A 21,110-nucleotide genomic window follows, 5' to 3' on the forward strand; every position below is an offset into this window, starting at 1 on the left:
TCCTACTAACCCACTTTGGGAACCACTGTGCTAACCACCTCAAAAGCGCTTCTCTGCCTTTGACAGTTGCAGAAGATGTGGTGTCCCTGCAGGGCTTCGTCTTCATGCTACACACCTTCATCTGTTGCATAACCATGTGGCTTGCAGAGAATCCTATCTAGAACACGCAAGTTGACAACCTATCTAGCCTTAGGAACTTCTGACCACTGGCCATGTGGAAAGCTACACCACTACGGCCTCACCAGGGAATGTTGTTGGCATCTGTCTGTTGAGCAGGGGTCTGCAACCTAAGGTCCATGGGCCACAAGCAGCCCATGGGGGTCGTTTAACCAGCCCCCTAGCCGCCTGCTTGGCGAGTCCCCATGTGCTGCGCTAAACCGGCACAGTGCAAGGACTCGCTTTTGCAGTGCCGGAAATTGTGCATGCGCAGACGCCAAAAATTGCGGGCACGCGTGCCCACAGATGGATCTCTGCTAGAGTGAACTGGCCCAGGCAAGGTAAACCTTGCCGAGCCCTGGTCTTGAGAGTCAATGGAAGAGTGCGTCTTTGGGTGTAAAGTTAAAGCAGTTGGAGAGTCATAGCACCTGACGTGGCTGTAGAGACTGATACAGGAGAGGAAGGTTTTATTGCAGATGATGGCATCCGTTTTTGCTGAAAGACCACCTGGATATATGCTACCCACTGGCTTGTCCTGGTCTGGAAGGACCATATGAGAACTTTTCATCTCAGTTTCATCTCAAGCAAATAAGGTCTTCCAGGGCTCTGGCCTATCTTGTTTTTCTGACCATGCTGTTTAGTCATGATTCACTACAGGCTGTTTCCCACAGCTCAGCCCTGGGCAGAAGCATAGGGATTGTTTGTAGCGATGATATTTTGTAAATGTCAAGGTTGAGCTAAGCAGGTGTCTGAAGTACATCCGAGACAAGGGATGCAACACAGCTTCAGCTGAGCCAGGAAAGCCTTTTTGCTCAGGCAAAGCCCCAGACTCAACAGCATATTTCTGTAGCACCTTCCTGTTGGAGAGGGTCCCCAAAGGTGGTCCAGAGCCCCAAAGAAGTGCATTGCTGGGATCGTGTAACAAGCAAAAGACCCCTCCTGTGCATAGCGAACCAAATACAAGCCCCAACACTGATGACGCCTTTCCAGCCATTAATGATATTGTCAGCCTAACCTGCTTTAAAGTTCCTTATCAAGGATGTATAAAGATCAGATACGGGGAAAATAATCCATCTGGTATATTTCAATGAAGAAAAAGCTTACCTGTGCCTGATGATGTCCTGGAACATTTAGTACTTGCAAGGACGCTGGAGAACAGTGTGTGTGCTCACCAAACACCCTTCCAAGGACAGATAATACTAGAGCTGTTACAAGTGCTGCTTGCTATATCTTAAGAGCATTGGGGTACCTTATTCAGCCAGAGGGCTGCATTCCCTCATAGGGACCCATGTGGGTAGTGGTAGGTGGTACAGTAGGATACATTCCAACCATTAAAAAACCATAGGGTTTCCAATAATAATAATAATAATAATAATTTATTTCTACCCCACCCATCTGGCTGGGTTTCCCCAGCCACTCTGTGCGACTTCTAACAGAAGGTTAAAAATACATTAAACATAAGAAGAGCCTGCTGCATCAGACCCAATGGGCCATGTAGTCCAGCATTCTGTTCTCATAGTGACCAACTAGATGCCCACAAAGTGAAGCCCATAAGCAAGGCATGGGCACAAGAGCCTTCTTGTCCCCTCTTGTGGTTTCCATCTCCTTTAGTACCGTTTGGTGCAGCTCATTAGGCACTGCAGGTTTGAAATAATTTAAAATACCATAGATTTTATAAGACAACTTTTTAACCCCGGAAAAAAAGGTTTAAAAGTCAGGGGTCGTCTTATACGCCGGGTATGGGCAGCGGGCTCTGCGCTGGGAGAAAGTTGCCCGGCATGGAGCGGAGCCCGCCACCCGCTGCTGCTGCAGGCTCCGCACTGGGAGAAAGACAGGGCTTATAAGACGAACCCCCAAATTGCAGCTGCCCCAAATTGCAGGGCTTATACGCCCTCTCGCCTAATACGCCGGAATCTACGGTAGCTAGTTTTCCTATCTTGGGCTGGATCTCCTCCTTGCATTGTTTAATCTGTTATCACCAGGTTGGGCACTGTTTTCCTTTTAGGGGAAGGCAGAGGCAAAGTAGGACTTAAGCAGCTCTGTCTTCTTTCTGTCACCCAAAAGCATTTATCTGTCTTCTCCACAGAGAGGACCTACTACTTGGTTGTTCTTCCTCTTGCTTTGAACATAGCCAAAGAAACCTTTAAAGAAAAAAATTAACCTCTCTTGCAAGCCTGAGCTCGTTCTGAGCTTTGGCCTGCTTCACCTTCTCCCTGCAACTGTTGGCTACTTGTGTATACACTTCCTTTGTGATTTTCCCTTTCTTCCATATATTTTTTTAAACCCTTCTTAAATCTCCGTTCTCCTTATACAGCCACACTGACTTCTTTAGATGCCTCCTACTTTTCTCTTTTGTTTGAATTGTCTGCAATTGGGCTTTCAATTTTTCATCCTTAAGAAACTTCCATCCATCTTGGACTCCCTTCTCTTTGAGTATTTCTGACCATGGGCTCTCATTCAGTAGCCCCTTAAGCCGCTGCCATGAGTGCTGGAAGGAATACCTGCTCCTTGCTGCAAGGCTCTTTTCCACCTGGACTGGGAGCAGGGACCAGACTCGCCCTGCTCAACATAAGAGACTCCTGGGAGGCCAGAGGGACATTGCCTTGCTGTAATCCTGAAGAGCCCAGACTCACTGGAACAAACTCTGGGGTTGGGGCAAATGGCAAAAATGCTTTTAAATGTTTTTTAATAGTTTTAAATCTGTGGCGTTTTTAAAAAAATAATATTTATTAAGAGTTTAAAGATTACAGAAAAAAAAAGAATTAAACTAAACAAAACAATACAATACAATACAGAAACAAAAACACTACATATACATAACAAAACACACATCCAATACTTTCAATATCTTATCTTTCCTTTACATGTAGTCGATCAACTTCATCTGCCATTCTTCCCGGGTGGGTAAATCTTGTGTCTTCCAATACTTTGCGATGAGTATTCTTGCTGCTGTTGTTGCATACATAAAGAAAGTTCTATCCTTCTTTGGCACCAATTGGTCGACCATGCCCAGGAGAAAGGCCTCTGGTTTCTTCAGGAAGGTATATTTAAATACCTTTTTCATTTCATTATAAATCATCTGAAGGTACATTCTTTCACCTTTGGTGGACATGCCCAAGGATTAAGACATTCTGGGAGATGATTTATAATAAATCTGTGGCGTTTTAAATGCTGGGTTTTTTTAGTTTGTTTTTGCTCTCTTGTGACTGGGATAAATGTTTCGCTGGAGCTGGGGATTAGTTTAATTTTAGTTTCTACTGTCTTATTGGTTTATAGTATATTTGTATTCTGTTCTGAAGGGGAGAAGCGCAGGTTAATTCTGTGTCCAGGGCAGCTGTCTACCAGCTCCATTTGGTACACAGGCTGAGACCCTACCTGCCCGCGGACTGTCTCAACCAGAGTGGTGCATGCTCTAATTATCTCCCGCTTGGATTACTGCAATGCGCTCTACGTGGGGCTACCTTTGAAGGTGACCGGGAAACTACAATTAATCCAAATGCGATAGCTAAACTGGTGACTGGGAGAGGCCACCAAGACCATATAACATCGGTCTTGAAAGACCTACATTGGCTCCCAGTACGTTTCCGAGCACAATTCAAAGTGTTGGTGCTGACCTTTAAAGCCCTAAACAGCGTCGGTTCTGTATACCTGAAGGAGTGTCTCTACCCCCACTGTTCAGCCCGGACATTGAGGTCCAGCTCTGAGGGCCTTCTGGTGGTTCCCTCACTGCAAGAAGTGAGGTTGCAAGGAGCCAGGCAGAGGGCCTTGATAGTGGCAGCCTGTGGAACACCCTCCCATCAGATGTCAAGGAAATAAACTGCTATCTGACTTTTAGAAGACATCAGAAGGTTTCTGATATTTGATGCTTTATCATGTTTTTAATACTCTGTTGGGAACCACCCAAAGTAGCTGGGGAAACCCAGCCAGATGGGCAGGGAGTAAATAATGTATTATTATTATTATTATTATTATTATTATTATTATTATTATTATTACTGAAGAAACTAATTAAATATATGTAGCACTGACTCATTTGAAGAGGCACTATTATGAGTATGTAGATACTGGCTCAAGGACCAAATAAAAGAAAACCACATAACTTTGTTACAGAAATATCTGCCCTCACTTCTCCACAGGTAGGTGGGGTTTGCGGCACTGAGTGGGGCTCCCTGGGCGGGTGCCACCCACCTGCTTGAGCCGGCCTTTGACCCACCCTCGGCTAGGGAGGACAATGGACGGCCGGCCAGGGGTGGGCCTAATGCCAAAAGAAAAGAGGCTGACTCTTTGGCTCAAGCCCCAGGCTGTGAGGGAGGCCTCCTCGCCTCTGTGCAGCTAGGCTGCAGGCGCAACATGCTTGCTTGCCCTGCTCACCTTTCAGTGGCAGCAGGAGGGCACTGCTTCCTGCAGCCGCTGGCCCGGGGCGCTGCAGGCCTGAGTGGGCTGCGCGCGCCTGATTAGGCCGCAGGTGCGGCCTGCTGGGTTTTACATCAGCGGGGGGTGGCATTGCCGCCAGCCACCGGTGTTGCTGACTTGAGTGAGTGGCGTGGGTCCCAGCCAGGCCGCATGGCCGGCCTGCTTGTTTTGCGGGGGTGGGTGCTTGGCATAGCTCCCCTGCCGCTGCTTACCCTGATGGCCTGGCTGCTTACCTTCTCCCCTGGTGGCCGCTGCTTACCCTAATAGGGCTTGGCACTATCTGGGCATCGCAGAAAAATGGCAGGGGACTCTGCAGCTTTAGCATATGGTGAGCTGTTCTGCGAGAGGGCGGCTGAAGAACCCAAGGCGTGTTGGGACATCAAGGGCAATGATCTTTGGTCCGAAGTAGTGGCCCCAAACTTCCAAAAAAGGGCTTTTGGGGAGAAGTCAGGCAACCCCCCCTCCAAAGTGCAAAGGGTGGCTATGTCAACTTGTTGGGAGTTTAATAATGAGTTGTGCAGCAGGGATCGATGCCTTTTTGACCATGCTTGCGAGCGCTACGGTGGTCCTCACTCACGGACTGTTTTCGGGCTAAGCCCCTTTTTTGCAGTTTTTGAAAAACAGGATCAGGGAGTAGAGCCAAGATGCCAAGGGAGACTCTGGAGCCTCTACCTCTGGAGCCTAGCAAGCCAAGGCTACTTCCCGAAAATGAGGTTTTTTCCGCCCTAGCCCCAACCCCTGTCCACCTCTCCGCGATGTTACCATTGTTACAAACTTATTCCAACAGGACCGCAGCGAACTACTTGAAGGCAGGGTTCCGATATGGCTTCCACATCCCTGTCTCCAGTTCACCGGTATCCAGAACCCCTCCCAATCAAAAGTCGGTAAGGGAAATGCCCCTTGTTGCATTTAACAAAATTGAAAAAGAGTGGCGTTTAGGCAGGGTGGCCAGCCCTTTCCCGGCCCCACCGTTCAAAAAGCTTATAGTTTCCCCTCTTGGCATAGTGCCCAAAAAACTTCCTGGTGAGTTCTGCATGATGCACAACCTGTCTTATCCTAGGGGTGGGTCTGTAAATGATGCCATAACGTGGGAGCATTGTTCAGTTAAATATGTGTCCTTGGACGTAGCCATCAAAATGATCAGAGAATTGGGCCCTGGGGCCTTATTGGCAAAATGTGACATCGAGTCAGCCTTTCGGCTGCTCCCAGTTCATCCTGAAGATTTTTGGCTCCTAGGGATAACTGGTATTTTGACAAGGCTATGCCCATGGGTTGCTCTGTGGCCTGTGCGGCCTTTGAAACTTTCAGCACATTTATTGAATGGCCTTCAAAACTACATCTGGTTCCCCTTTTATGGCCCATTACCTGGATTACTTTCTGATTATGGCGGCCCCAGACTCCCCTGCTTGCGCCCTATCCTTAGCTACATTCATGCGCCTTGCGGCTGACTTTGGCATACCTCTGGCTGCTGAAAAGACTGAGGGCCCTTCTACTATCCTTTCCTACTTGGGTATTGAACTGGACACAATTCGGCAGTCATCGTGCCTCCCGCAGACCAAACTGGAATCCTTGAAAGCGTTGCTGGAGGCAACACTCGGGGTTAAAAAGACCACCCTTTCCCAGGTGCAATCCCTATTGGGTCATCTTAATTTTGAATGTAGGGTAGTTGCGCCAGGCCGTGCCTTTTATGCCCGTCTGGCATGGCTCATGGCCAGAGGGGTAGTCCCTCACCATCACATTAGGACATTAGGGCAGCTAAAGGATGCTCTGAAGATTTGGCTTGCATTCTTGCAGGATTATAATGGGGTTTCATTTTGGCAAAAGAGCCTTAACCCTGGGGTGGAGTTCCAGTCCATTCTGATGCTTCTGGCCACTTTGGTTTTGGTCTGTTCTTCAGGGGCCATTGATGTGCCCAGCCATGGCCATCTTCTTGGCATGCAGCAGGCATCACTCGGGATCTAACCTTTCTGGATTTTTTTCCTATTCCATTCGCATGTGGGGAACCCTCTTCTTGAATTCCAGGGTCTGTTTCTGGTCCGACAGTCAAGCGGTGGTAAGAGTTATATCTAGGCAGTCAGCAAAGTCCGTGAGGTTCATAAGGGTGCTGCGCCTGTTTGCGCTGGAGTGCCTGCAGCACAATATTTCCTTCACTGCCCATTTCATACCCGGTCTTAACAATAACATTGCTGATGCGCTATCTCGTTTCCAGATGGAGCGTATCCGCGAGCTGGCACCAGAGGCAGCCCAGACCTCGGACGCCTTCCCAGACAATCTGTGGGAGATTGGAAGCGAGAAGTAAACCAGGGAGTATTGTCAGCAATAGCACCCTCCACTAGACGTTCTTATTCCAGGGCCTGGAACACCTTCGGGCGTTTTCATGGCACCAAAACACACCGCACTTCCGAGGAGGAGGTGTTTCAATTCATGGTGCTCCTAAAGCGCAAGAGCCTTGCCATAAAACTTTAATGCTTTACAGGGGAGCTATCTCATTCTTTTGTAAATTCCTTCGTTGGCCAGACCCCTGTGACAGCTTCCACGTCAAGAAGCTGCTGGCTGGGTGGCGTCGTGTCATTTCCCCATGTCAGGATGGCAGGAAGCCTATCACTATCGACACACTCAATCTAATTTGGAAAAAACTACGAGAGATCTGCTGGTCAAATTTTGAAACACGTCTCTTTCGGGCTGCATTCTCCCTAGCCTTTTTTGGTGCCATGCGCATTGGGGAGTGTTTGGCTGGGTCTCCTCAATCAGGGCTCGCAGACACTGACATTAAGTCCGCCCATTGAATGTCAAGATTTGGTCCTCAAAAACTGACCAATTTCAGAAAGGGGTCATGCTGGTGCTGTCCCCGACAGAACAGCTGGGCCCCTGCCCATATCATGACACACGCTGCTTCTTCAGAGTCCGGCCTCAGTGCAAGGGCCCTTTCTTCATTCATTCAAACACGCGCCCGTTGATGTGGTCACAATTCACAGCAGTCTTACGCAAAGCCTTATTGGCTTGTGGCATTAGTCCCCAGGAATATTCCGGGCACTCCTTCCGTATCAGGGCTGCCACTTCAGCAGCTGTACAGGGTTGGGACCCTGCCCACATCAAGACACTGGGGTGCTGGCGCTCTGCAGCCTACAAAAGCTACATTTGTCCCGGCTCCTCCTCCTTACCGCTTGCAATTTAATTTTCTTACAGGTTCACCCTCCATGAAGATCTGGGTTATAGGCCACAGCATTGTCCATTGGCCAGCGGATTATTCATGTTCACACAGTGGTGGCATAACCTTAACATCCTCCCCAAGGTACGCATTTATTGGATTGCCCAGTGGGGATTGCGTTGGCGGAGCTTGATACCCATGCTGCGTAGTGCTGTGGTGGCGCATGGCCCTCCGAGGGTCTTGATTATTCATGCGGGAGAGAACGATCTAGTGGAACAAAAAGGCATTGTCCTGGCTCTTGCTGCAAGGGCAGATATAAAAAGCCTGCATGCCTTGTACCCGACAATGACTATGGACTGGTCCAATCTCCTACCCGTCTGCACTGGAGGGGGGTTTCCAATCACTCTCGCATCAATTATGCTGTGGGAAAAATTAACAGGGCCATGCGCAATACCATGCGGCAAATTGGTGGGTTCTCTATCCCACATCCAACCATCACAGCAGATAGAGTTGACCTATTCCAGGAGGATGGAGTGCACCTGACCCCACTGGGTAATGACCTCTGGCTCCACGACTTGTGACAAGTCCTTGGGGACTGGATAGACTGCAGGGTTTGATTGGTCCTCAGTTGTGGGACTTGGCGGTGAGGCCACTTAGGCCCTCGGGTGACGATTTTTAGGCCTTGGCAAGGTAGCCTTTAGTCTAACATCAAGTCAGGGGGGATGCATTCGTGCTCCCTCCCCATGCGGCAGCGCTTGCAGGGCCCGTTAAAGGGCAAAAACGAGGAGTCCCTGGCCCTAGAGCAGCAGCATGTAGGTCAAACTCCCAGGACGAGGTCGGTGGAAGGGCATGCTGTGTAAGTTTGCGCTTTGCAGTCCCCTCTCACTGGACCTCATCTGCCTGCATATCCTCAGCCAGGCGGGCTGAGAGGGTTACCTGCCAAGGCTGTGCCAAGTTTCCCACTTCTGAAGCTCAATAAAGTTGTGGCCAATTTGAACCCATACTCTGGTCTCTTGTCTCATCATTTGGAGTAAAGGGGTAGGCACCACAGACAGGGTTTAGCACATGTGCCCACAGTCAAAGTCAGAAATGGTGAAATGTGTTATGCCTCTCAGAAAATTCACAGTGCCTTTGTTAGCTTTTTATTCTCATCTCTATTCCTCAGATAATCCTTCCACTTCAGAGATCGGTGATTATTTGTGCAAAGTGAATTTTAAACCAATGCAGCATAAAAATCTGCTAAACATTCCCGTCACTTTGGATGTGTTGTTAGATTTGTAAACAGGGGTGTCAAACTGTACTTTATACAGGATTTATCATTGTAGTAGATCATGGTATTAGTAAAGTTGATCTCATTCAATATAACCCAGTCTCTTGGTTGCTGCCTCAACAGTCAGCAGCAAAGATGGTTCTGGCCTCTTCTCTTTTCTTGTTCCCATCAAATCCCTGCCCAAACCCCTCCCATCTGCCTGCTATCCCAAGTCTAGTTTTTTTAGAGGCACATTTTTCCTGTGAGCAAAGCCTTCCCCCTCCCCGTCACCTTGGCAACCCCTGCCTGCCTTGGCCCAAGGATTCCTCTGTGATGGGGTCATCAACACCTTTTGTCATGCTAATGCCTCTATCCTAGGTGAGGCCCTGGTTTGGAAAGGAAACTTAGCCTGTATTTTTCCACTGGCCTGGAATCTTACATTCAATACTCCAAATAATTAGCTACATCCTTACATTGATTAATTTATTCGGTTGGGGGGGGGTCTCCCCCCTAAAAAACTTATAACAATATTATTTCAACTACTAAATAAGCAGAGGAAACTGTTGGGATTTTAATAGACTACCAAAAATAAATAAAAATTGGTATTATAAGAATTGCTCATCTGTTCTCCTTTAAGATGCATTGACTATAAGTACAAAACCCCTAAATTTTCAACGGTTAGTTAGCTCTCCAAGTTCCAACAAGCAACTTCACTTTACGCAACACTCTGCTTCACCTCAAGACAAGCCTCTCTCTCTTGCTTTGCATTTGGTGTGAGTTCTGTGGCAAATTGGTCATGTTCACATTCTTTATGCTTTGGGCAACAGTTAGGGATTTGTTTACTGTTTAGATCAAGATGTGCATGAACTGTATGAGATGCACTATGTTTCAGCTGGTGTTATTTATCATTAAGGATCAAGCAGGAAAATCATAAAACAAATAACTTTCATTTGAACAAGGTTTCCCTCCATCCCACTAAGTTTATCTCCTTCTCTTCTGTCCTAACCATCTTGCTTAGTGCCACAAACACTGATGCATATTTCCTGCATATTTGATGGGCATAGGCCCTGATCCAAACTTTTTGAGAAATTATTTCTAAAGAAATGTCTAATATTGTACATCAACAGGTTTTGCCCGACACAGCACTATCTCTTCTTTCATTAGAAAGTGATAGCAATTCCTGTTGGCTGTGGCAAGGATATACTTAACGTGTCTCATTCTCTCAATTCCACTTCATTAGACAGAGCAGCCGAGTGGAAGATACGTTCAGGTCTTACTATCCAAAACTGGTTTGCTAGAATTTGAGAAAAAGCACACTTAGAGTCACTATCTCAATACAGTAGAGTGCTTTAAGGGTCAAGTTAAAAAGGACATTTTTGTTACAGAAAAATGTGGGGTTGGCTTTTACAGCTCAGCTCCCCATCAAGGGGCACAGTGTCCCCTCTCCATTATCGGTCAGAGAAGAATAGATGAAGGCAGGATACAGGGAAAACAAGGCAGATCTCTCTTTTTTTTCTGTTGCAGGAGAGCCCACCCTCCCTTGCAAGGCAGTGAGGACCCAGAACAAGGGTATGCAAGAACTTTTAAAGACTTTAGAAATTGCCCAGCCCCTTAGCCAAAGACCACCCAAAAAAACATACACCTGTCACAAAAAGAGAACAGAAATTTGAGAGTGTGTAGCTTGTCTCTTGTCTGGCAAGATATCTAATCATGGTCACTGATTGCATTTACCAGGCGAGCCTGAGCCATTCTTTTGAGCTGGTAAATATCTTATTTCCTGAATCCAGGTCACAGGCCCACCCTATTCATACACAAAATATCTTCTTAAGACAGGATTTGTAAGTGAAAAGAACTACTGGGAAAGGTTTTTCCAAGACATTTCCTTCTGCAAAAGAAATATTTAAAGTCATTAGGAGAGCCAAAATGGCTTTTGGGATTGTTCCGTTTGGTGAAATAAAGTGTAATCTTCGCAGGGAATATTTCCGAAATTCTGAAGGGTGAAGAACTGGTTTTTTGTGGAGTATATGTCTGCTATGTGTGCGTACCCTAAAATTTTATAACACTTTGAAACAACATGGTTTATGTTTATTATTTATGTCAACAAGTCAGCTTCCTTGATTAAACTTCCATTGACACATGTATTCCTGGGGGAGGGGGGTTATTTGCACATGTGAGTTATGCTATTTGAATTTACCTTAATACAAATACATTTATATTAAATTGGTACAGAAGACAGCTTAAACACCATTTTTGTTTGGTTATGCTTGGGATTCAATTGTAGTTTTTATATGTCTATTGAAAATCAATAACATACTTTTTTAAAAAAAGAATGATGCTTTTTGAAAGCGTGTGTAATATTTATTTATTTATTTATTATCTTTAATATTCTGTTTTTCATCCTCTGCAACACCTGAACTAATTCCAAGGAGCCATAGCTCAGTAGCAGAGAATTCGCTTTGCATGTAGACAGTCCCAGGCTTAATCACTGGATCTCCAAGCAGCACCGGGTGAGCACTGGCTGAAACCCTGGAGAGCTGCTGCCAGTCAGTGTAGACAATACTGAGCTAGAAGGACCAGCAGTCTGGCTCACTATAGCTCAGCTTCATCGGTTGCTTATGCATACAGCCTTATCTGGCGAGGCAATCTGCACCATGCTGTTGTCTGCAAAATGAGGCTGGTAGTCTTCCTGAAGGATTATTCAGTGCTTTAAAATAGAACAGTTAAGAGCGAAAGCGTAGGGTCAAGCTGACCTTGAAAAACATAAGCCAATCAGAAAAGGGTAACTGCCAGGTAACTTCACGTTCTGTACTATGACGTCAAGTGTGGCCTTGCAGGATGGTAACCCTATCTCCCTGTTGCATCCACCACCCAGGAAAGGCAGCGGTGCTATGCTCTCTGCTGTATCTTCACAAACATCATTTTGCACTGCCTGGTAAGAGGAGTGTCAGAGTTTAGCAACAAAAGCAGAAAACACTTTGCTGCCTGGAATGATAGTAGGAAATAGCATCCCCTGGGAATGGTAGTTTGTTAAGGTTGCTGAGTTAGAGCGCGGATAGGAAATGTGAGGCTCAGGGACCAAATACAGTGGTACCTCAGGTTAAGTACTTAATCATTCCGGAGGTTCGTTCTTAACATGAAACTGTTCTTAACCTGAAGCACCACTTTAGCTAATGGGGCCTCCTGCTGCTGCCGCGCCGCTGGAGCACAATTTCTGTTCCCATCCTGAAGCAAAGTTCTTAACCCAAGGTACTATTTCTGGGTTAGCGGAGTCTGTAACCTGAAGCGTATGTAACCCGAGGTACCACTGTACAGTCCTTACAGGTCTCTCTGTTGGGCCTCAGGCTTGCCTTGCACCATTTTTGAGTGTGTTTGACGCACTGAAATGTGTCTTTGGCTGGAGAAAAGGTGCTGTGGTTTGTGGTCTCACTTTGCCCCAACTCCCTCCTCCTCCTCCCCTGCTTTCTTTTTCAGTTCTGCTGAATGACCTCTCACCTTTGCACCCTTGCTTACTCAGTTGGATGGAGAGACTGAGGCTCCTCTCTTGCGAAACTGAGAGGGGGCCTGCCTACCAGGAGGCAGCTGCACACACGTTGAATTTCACTTCAGCAGGACTTTGCGAGTTGCTCATTTGAAAGAAAGGGAAAGTAAAGATTCTATGAAATGGGGAGGAGAAATGTTCTGCTGAAGCAAGTTGGAATGAAATGGTGAAGGAAAATGGGGGGGGGCGGGTTGGGGTGGAGAGGGAAAGCATGAATGCAGAAAAGCAAGGAGAACAAACTGCTGAAGGAAAATAGGATGCAGGAAGGGGAGGGAAAGCGAAGGGCAGCAAGGGGGGGGCATGGTGGTGGGCGCACAGAGCAGGGGGGAAGAAGCAGCCACATCTGAATAGGCCCACCACCCTGCCAGGAATTGCCCTTGCCAAATAACGGTCAAACCAAGACCAGAGTGCATTGCATTTGGGGCAAATATAAATAATAATAATAATAATAATACTACAGCCCTGGACACAGAATTGATCTGCGCCTCCATGGACAGCTGTGAGTCCAAAATAACCCCCGGGCTGCGCACCTGGTCCTTCAGGGGAACTGACACCCCATTCAGGACCTGCCCCCCTGCCCCCCCAAAACAGAACTTCTGTCTTGTCAGGATTTAACCTCTATCTGTTACCCACTGTCCATCCTCCAACTGCCTCCTGAAACTCACACAGGACCTTCACTGCCTTCACTGGTTCTGATTTAAAAGCAAGGTAGAGCTGGGTATCATCCGCATACTGATGAACACTCAGCCCAACCCCCCTGATGTTCTCTCCCAGCGGCTTCATATCGATATTAAAAAGCATGGGGGAGAGGACGGAACCCTGAGGCACCCCACAAGTGAGAGCCCAGGGGTCCAAATACTCATCCCCCAACACCACTTTCTGGACACGGCCCAGGAGGAAGAAGCAGAAGCACTGTATAACAGTGCCTCCAGCTCCTCTAGACCAGTGTTCCCCAACCTTGGGCCTCCAGCTGTTTTGGACTACAACTCCCATCATCCTTGACCACTGGTCTTGCTAGCGAGGGATGATGGGAGTTGTAGTCCAAAAACAGCTGGAGGCCCAAGGTTGGGGAACACTGCTCTAGACAGTCCAGAAGGATGTTATGGTCGATAATACTAAAGGCCGCTGAGAGATCCAGCAGAACTTAGAAACAGCTTTCACCATTGTCAGTCAATAGCTCTGGATAACTCCGCATTCCAACGGGCCACCAGGGAATCAGCTGAAAGGTCATCAACATGGGATAAACATCCCCTACCATTTTCTGGAAACCATTTGGATCCATTAAGTGGCGGGAACGAACCATCTGAATCGATCCCATCTCCTTGCAGAGAGGAAGGGTTGTGGAGAAGTCCAGTAGCACCAGGAAGCGATCCAACCATGGCACTTCTTTTGTTTCGTTTTTACTTAGTGTCAGATCATCCACATCCATAAAGGTCTAACACCAGGTCTAAGGCATGTCTGTAACTATGAGTTGGGCCAAACAGGGACAGCGCTATGGAGGCCACACTTTCCATGAAGTCCCAAATGGCTTGTAAGGTTGTGTTGGATGCGGGTGGCGCTGTGGGTTAAACCACAGAGCCTAGGACTTGCCGATCAGAAGGTCGGCGGTTCGAATCCCCGCGATGGGGTGAGCTCCCGTTGCTCAGTCCCTGCTCCTGCCAACCTAGCAGTTTGAAAGCACCTCAAAGTGCAAGTAGATAAATAGGTACCACTCCGGTGGGAAGGTAAACGGCGTTTCCATCCGCTGCTCTGGTTCGTCAGAAGCGGCTTAGTCATGCTGGCCACATGTCCCAGAAGCTATACACCGGCTTCCTCGGCCAATAAAGCGAGATGAGCGCCACAACCCCAGAGTCGTCTGCGACTGGACCTAATGGTCAGGGGTCCCTTTACCTTTACCTTAAGGTTGTGTCAGCATGGGTGTTAAAATCCTCTAGGACCAACCAAACTAGGTGTCTCCAGTAGAACATCCGCCACGACCTGAAGCAGCTCGGGCAGGGAATCCTTGCTGCAGTGGGGAGGTCAGTACACCAAAAGGTGTACTGCCCCTATTGCCCACCTTCCAGAACATGCATTCAGAAAACTGGGTCTTCCCAATAGGATGCCAGGTATAAGTTAATGACTTCTTAAAAATCACTGCAACCTGCCCTCCCCGCCCATATGGACCTGGGTTGCTGTGTACAAGAAAAGCCTGGTGGGCAAGCAGTGGCAAGTACAGTATGACATCATATGGGGACTTCCGGTGAGGAAAAATGGCGGGCGCCACGGCAGCGAGCAGCTCCTGAAGCCAGCCAGAGCCAACTGCCCTACCGGCTGGCTCCAGGCTGCTGCTTGCCGCCTCCGCCGCCACTGCCAAAGGGGAATCGGGGACGTCAGGCAGTACAGATCTGCCTCCTTCCCCCTTTTTTTGACTCATCAGGGGAGGCTTGGGAGTTGCGGGTGGGCAGCCGTTGCCTAGTTTATGTTTCACAAGGTGCGAAAGAAGGGCTTTGCACCTTGCCTGGCAGAGAAACCATGCGCCTTGCGACCCTCCTGGGCAACGGCCGCCCGCCTGTGAATCCTGAACCTCCCCCGATCAGTCAAAACAAAGGGGGCAGGGGGAGGCTCGGTAGTCACAGGATGGCAGTGCGCCATTGCCCAGTTTTTAAAAAACTCTGTGCATTTATGTTTCACAGGGTGCGAAAGAAGGGCTTTGCACCTTTATACAATATGCTCGTGTGCTTGGGCCCAGGATCTTTTGCCTCACCATCCCCACTACTGACTCCCTGTTGCTACTTTAAAAAAAAAAAAGTGTCCCCGGATTCATTGAAAAAAATCTGGTAACCATAAAGTACAAGCCCATCTGACCTGGCATTGCACAGCAGCACCTTAAGTTCATGTGCCCGGCCTGATGTGTTGGACTAGTGACCATTTGAGTGAGACTCATAGTTGGCATGGAGACCATGAAGTCTTGGGCTGCTTCTTCAGCAGCCTCCATGTGGATATTGAAGTCACCCCGAACAATTGTGTTTGGGTCCTCCAACAATGCCCCAGAGACTACCTCAGCCAGTCCAGTCTGGGATGCAGCTGTGCACCAAGGTGGTCAGTAGACCAGCAGCACCCCCAATCTGTTTCTCTCATCCAACTCCAGTTGCAGACCCTCTAAGTCCATTCTGAGGACAAGCGATTTTCTGGTCAAGGAGATTGTACTTGTATGGAGAATAGCAACCTTTGATTAGCCTGGTGCTCTACCATGTACTCAGTTGGGCATAACTGGGTACGTTCAGTCTGACCCAGAACACTCAACCATGTCTTGGTAATGCATACCAGATCTGCCCATTCATCCATGATCAGATCATGGATAAGCATGGTCTAATGGTGGACTGGCATTCAGCAACAGCACCACTAGACCTGAGGGCTCAGTGGATATGCTAAAGGAGTCAAAGGGCTGGAACTGGAAATGGAGACCAAACACTTGGGTGGTGGTCAGCACCTCCACTCCAACTGTACCTTCCTCTGCTCACAATCAATGAGATTGGAGCAGCAATTTCACCACTTCTTGCTACCTGCCCACTCAGACACATTAGCGTACCACTTTTTATCCTTGTATACAGCTGAGGGCCACAGGCAGAAAATGAAGGCCCAGTAGTATGTGCATCCCACGTTGTCAGAAAGAAGATGATAAATCCTCTTCAGCTCTCCTCCCCTTGCCTCTCACTTAAGGAGAACCACACTAAACCAAACTCCCCCTCAGTCAGGCTTTCACCCCGGGTGAGGGTCACAGGCCTGTCTACCACAGTGGCTTGCAAATCCTATACAATGGTACCTCAGGTTACAGGCGCTTCAGGTTACAGACTCCGCTAACCCAGAAATAGTACCTTGGGTTAAGAACTTTACCTCAGGATGAGAACAGATATTGCACGGCCACGGCGCAGCAGCAGCGGGAGGCCCCATTAGCTAAAGTGGTACCTCAGGTTAAGAACGGACCTCCGGAACAAATTAAGTTCTTAACCCAAGGTATCACTATTTTTTAAATGTTTTTTTTTTATTAAAGATTTTCTTGATTTACAAAGGTATGTGCAATGTCTCCTGCTTTCATCCTGCTGCTGGGGAGAGGCTGCGTGCAGCTATCCCATAAGCCAGGACAGCAAGCGGGATTGCGTAGCTGCAATCCCGCTTGCTGTCCTGGCTTCTGGCTTAGCTGCGCGAAGCTTCTCCCAGGCAGGGGGAGCCTTCATCCCCCTGCCCAGGAGAGGCTGCGCGCGGCCAAGGCTCCCCCAAGAGCTGCGCTCCCTTTAAAGAGCACGTGGAGCGTGTGTGCAGCTCTTGGGGGCTTTCCCCCGGGGAGAGGAGCCCTTCTCCTTCCTCAGGGAAAAGCCCCCAAGAGCCACACACACGCTCCAAACGGCTCTTTAAAGGGACCACTGATCAGAGCCTCCCCCCTGCATTCGCTCCATAAGACACACACACATTTCCCCTTTTTAGGAGGGGAAAAGTGCATCTTATAGAGCGAAAAATACGGTAATATATGTGGGGTTTTGTGTTACACTGTATTTTGACTGACAGTGGGGGCACTCCTGCCCTGTGGCAACCCAAAGTAGCAACCACGTTCGGGGTCAACCTTGCTACATGCGGCAGGCCCTGGATCCCACCCACAGCTGTATTGACTCAGCCAGCAACCAAACAGTACAAAACACCTATCATCAGCCAGAAAAATTTCCCAGCAGGCATGCATACCAGTACAGACAACACACAAGACTGATGCAGGCAGAACACACACACACACACAAACACTTGCTGGCTGGGAGAGCAACCCAAACAGGGGTCAAGGTAGTGCAAATGAGTCCTTTCTTGCCGGATCCTCTGTAGGTCTTCTTCATAGAATCATAGAATTGTAGAGTTGAAAGGGACCCCAGGGTCATGTAGTCTAACCTCCCGCAATGCAGGAATAAATATTTTTTACTTAACTTTTAACATTTTTTTATTTATTATAACATTTCAGACATATAACAAAGGTGAGGGAATGGGAACACAAAGCACAACAAATCGAAAAGTACTTAAAACTGTGGCACAGAACAATATGTAAGTCTATAACAATTACAATTATTCTAACAAGTGTAAATATATTAAGAAATTGTTATGCTTATTATAAATGAAATATTATATTTATCAACACACAATCAACATCTAAAAGTGAATGGTTCGTATTTTGCAAGTGTACTCATATCTTCTATCCAGAGAAGGTCCAGAGAAGTCGTCCAGAGAAGGTCATGGCATTTTCTTTCCAATGTATCAATATCAGTCTTTTAGTAGAAGTAAAGGTGTGTAAAAGTCCATTTATGTTGGTATGTGGTTTAGAATAACACTGTCATCTGACAATTTTAATTTCTCTCCCAAAGTAACATTTATACATCTTAATACTTCCCTCCAAAATTTTAACGCGTATGACATTGCCTAAACAAACGTTTCAAAGAAGCATTTTCCTTATCACATCACCAGCAGCATGCCGTCATAGAAAGTCCATTTCTGTAAAAACGTAGAGTCCAATAAATTCTAAACATTACTTTTTGTTGTATAAGACACTGTTTATAATTTAATGACGTGCTAACTACCAAAGTTAAAACAGTGTCCCACTGCATCAGTTCATTATGCCATTTGTTTCTCAGAAGTTGTACATCAAACTGACTAATTGAAACCAGTAAAAAAAGCAAACACTGGCTTTTTCATCTCAGTGGATTTAGTCAATTGTTCTAATATCTGAGGCATGATAGTTGCTGTAAAAGCTGCTGATGCGAACAAAATATAGTAACATACAGTATGTTGCAACTGCAAGTATTGCCATTGGGCTGAATCCGGGCCAATTGGTATTTTTCTTTTAATATAACATACCTGTAGAATTCATCATTCTCATCTAACAATTGTTGTTTTAACTCTCAACATAGGTGCACCATATAGCATCTTGACCCATTTAATAAATTCCAAAGAGAACCTGGATCTGTTTAATGTATCCTGCATATAATGTTTATGGATTTTATCATAAGCTTTTTCAGCATCTAATGATAAGGTCGCAAACTGGTCTTTATTTTTATATAAATCTATTAGACCAATATTTTCTGATGCTTGCCTAGTTTTTATAAACCCTGCCTGATCATTTCTTGTTATAGATCACCTGTAAGCTCTGTTGGTCTGCTCTCCATATTATGATTTAGTCTGAGAACCGTTACAGAAATACGATAAATAATAAAAAATAATAAATAAACAAGATACACCTATATGCCCAAAGTTAGAGTCAGGTAACCCAACCGTCTGCACACTGATGTCAGGTGTGGCCAGGCATGATGGCAGCCCTACCTCCCTGTTGCAGCCAGTCATGAAAGGTAGCAATGTTGTGCCTTCAGCGCCTTCTCTGACATCAGTTGGCACTGCTTGAAAAAGAAGTGTTACAGTTTAGAGGCAACACTTAGAATCTTGCTTCCTTTCCCCCTGCCTGCTAGCAGGTTCTGAAAGCACCACCCCAGTTCCTTGTACATCAATGAAGTTAGATTCAGTTAGGTAGCCATGTTGGTCTGACGCAGTCAAAATATATATAAAAATTGTCCAGTAGCACCTTAGAGACCAACTAAGTTTGTTCTTGGTATAAGCTTTTGTGTGCATGCACATGAAAGCTTATACCAAGAACAAACTTAGTTGGTTTCTAAGATGCTACTGGACATTTTAAATTTATATATATATATATATCAATGAAGTTATCCCCAGTATTTTGTGTCCTGCCCCCACTCCCACACTCTGAAATATTTTCTCTCTCCTCTTCAGGACTCAGTTTAACGTTATTCTGTTAAGGTTTGCTAACACATTCTTCCCAGCCGCTGCGAGGTGCAGTCCATCTCTTCCCTGGAAAGCCAAACCTTTCCGGACAACACCACCTGTGCAGCCAGTTGTGTACTTCCAATATTTTCCTCTTCCACCCCCCCCCCAAGCCCTTCAGTTTCATACCTAGAGTCTCATAGTCTCATGCTGTACATTGTAGGTTATATTGATGTCTGGCAGTATCAACGCTGTACATTGTTTGTCAGTATCATTTCTAAACACATGGATCAGAAGGAAGAGGTTGTGGTCGGTGGGCTTGATAAGGCTTGACAACTTCTTTGTCACTTCTTGAATCCTTGCACCTGGAAGACAGCACACCTTTCAGGACATTCTGTCGCATATACACACAGCTCCCTCTGCGCCCCCCCTCACCACACAGCCACCTAAAACCACCATACGCCTCTTTCTCCCAGTGTTATTTTTCTAGAAAAAGAAGTGCCAGAACTTACCACCAACGCCTCCCTTGTGCTCTTATTATCTAGGAAGCGTCTTCTGGCGAGTCATGGCTGCAAAAAAGCAATGGTTCATCTTCCGGGAAGTGGCATGAATCCTTCTGTTCGCCGAACCTTGTCCAACCACCGAGTTCTGCAACAGCTGACTTTGTTGCTGTGGCACAGGATCCACGTCCATGGAAATGACCTGGGCAGCAGCCTGGTTCCCGACAGCTCCGCTACTGAGCATCACATCTCCAGGGTTTGCCTTCTGGATTTGGTGCTCGTCTACCTCCATAGGGGTATCATCACTTTGCTGCTCTTCCACAGTAGTCTGCAGCGCTTTTTTATCTTTTCCGATGACTTGCGATATCAGGGTTTCAAGCAGTCGTATCTTGTCTTCCAGCAAGGTAACTAGCTTACACCTGCTGCATGTGTAGTGCTGTACCTTCACAGGCAGAATAACAAACATAAGACAGGTGCCGCAAGTTACGGCAGCACCTCCATTAACTTCCATGTTTTTTGCTGCCATGTATACTGTGGTGCAGTTCTCTGGGGTCCGCTCTCGAGCACTTCAGCTAAATGCCCTGCCAAACTCTCCTGGTTGTGAGCTCCCGGAGACTGAGAGCAGCTGTGTGGTGGCTGATATATCCACTCCCTCGAAGGTCAGTGACTCACTCCTCCCTTCAGCCTCACCTGCTCTGAGCAGCAACTCCTCCCCTTCAGACTGCCTACTGTATCAAGGACATGGTAAAGCACACAAGCAAGTTCCCAGACAGCTAAGAAAACCAACCCGGTTTTAACCCAAAATACACATGGTCACTGGGGTAAGCAGTGAGGAATAGTTAATACTGTATCTAATTTGAAACGCTTAGAAGTTAGGTATATGAACTGACTTGTGCTAGATCAGTCTATCACCTGGATGTGTCTTCCAGTATCAAGATGGCCAGTTCTGTTGTAGCTTAGAGATTGATTATTGCTAAATCAACATTTTTGACCAAAAGTCACCAGAATTGTTTCCCACGTTTTAATTTCCTTATGTTAAATAAATGCCATAATGTAAACTAATGTTTCCAATACTTGTAAGGATGCATTGTGAACATAATTACAATCCTGTTACAAGATATTGTGATAGTTATCCATAGTGCTATTTTTTTCTATTTTTCTAGAAAAATGGCATGTTGTCCACCTGAGAGGTGCCAGAACCAGTGGCGTAGCGTGGGTTGTCAGCACCCGGGGCAAGGCAAGTAATTTGCACCCCCTAACCCGTTGATTTGCGCCCCCTAACCTGTGGATTTGCGCCCCCTAACCCTAACCCCCAGATGTTGCGCC

General features: G+C 46.9%; 1 protein-coding gene across 3 annotated transcripts; it reads left to right on the forward strand.

The window, feature by feature from the left end:
- Positions 1-4,594: 4,594 nt before the first annotated feature.
- On the forward strand, positions 4,595-11,254 carry LOC309362313 (uncharacterized protein). 3 transcript variants are annotated; one of them, XM_081897989.1, is made up of 4 exons: positions 4,595-5,453; positions 6,779-6,864; positions 7,756-7,861; positions 8,883-11,254. In XM_081897989.1, the coding sequence occupies exons 1-4, from the start codon at positions 5,214-5,216 to the stop codon at positions 8,925-8,927; spliced, it is 477 nt and encodes a 158-aa protein (XP_081754115.1). In that variant the 5' UTR covers positions 4,595-5,213; the 3' UTR covers positions 8,928-11,254. The 3 variants fall into 3 exon arrangements, 2 of the variants coding, with proteins under 2 accessions (XP_081754115.1, XP_081754116.1); XM_081897990.1 differs by having other exon boundaries at positions 10,491-11,254; XR_014164891.1 differs by lacking the exons at positions 4,595-5,453; positions 6,779-6,864 and having other exon boundaries at positions 7,008-7,861; positions 10,094-11,254.
- The last annotated feature ends 9,856 nt before the right edge of the window (positions 11,255-21,110 follow it).

This window comes from Podarcis melisellensis, assembly GCF_964234715.1.
Source record: "Podarcis melisellensis genome assembly, chromosome: Z".
NCBI classification, from domain to species: Eukaryota; Metazoa; Chordata; class Lepidosauria; order Squamata; family Lacertidae; genus Podarcis; species Podarcis melisellensis.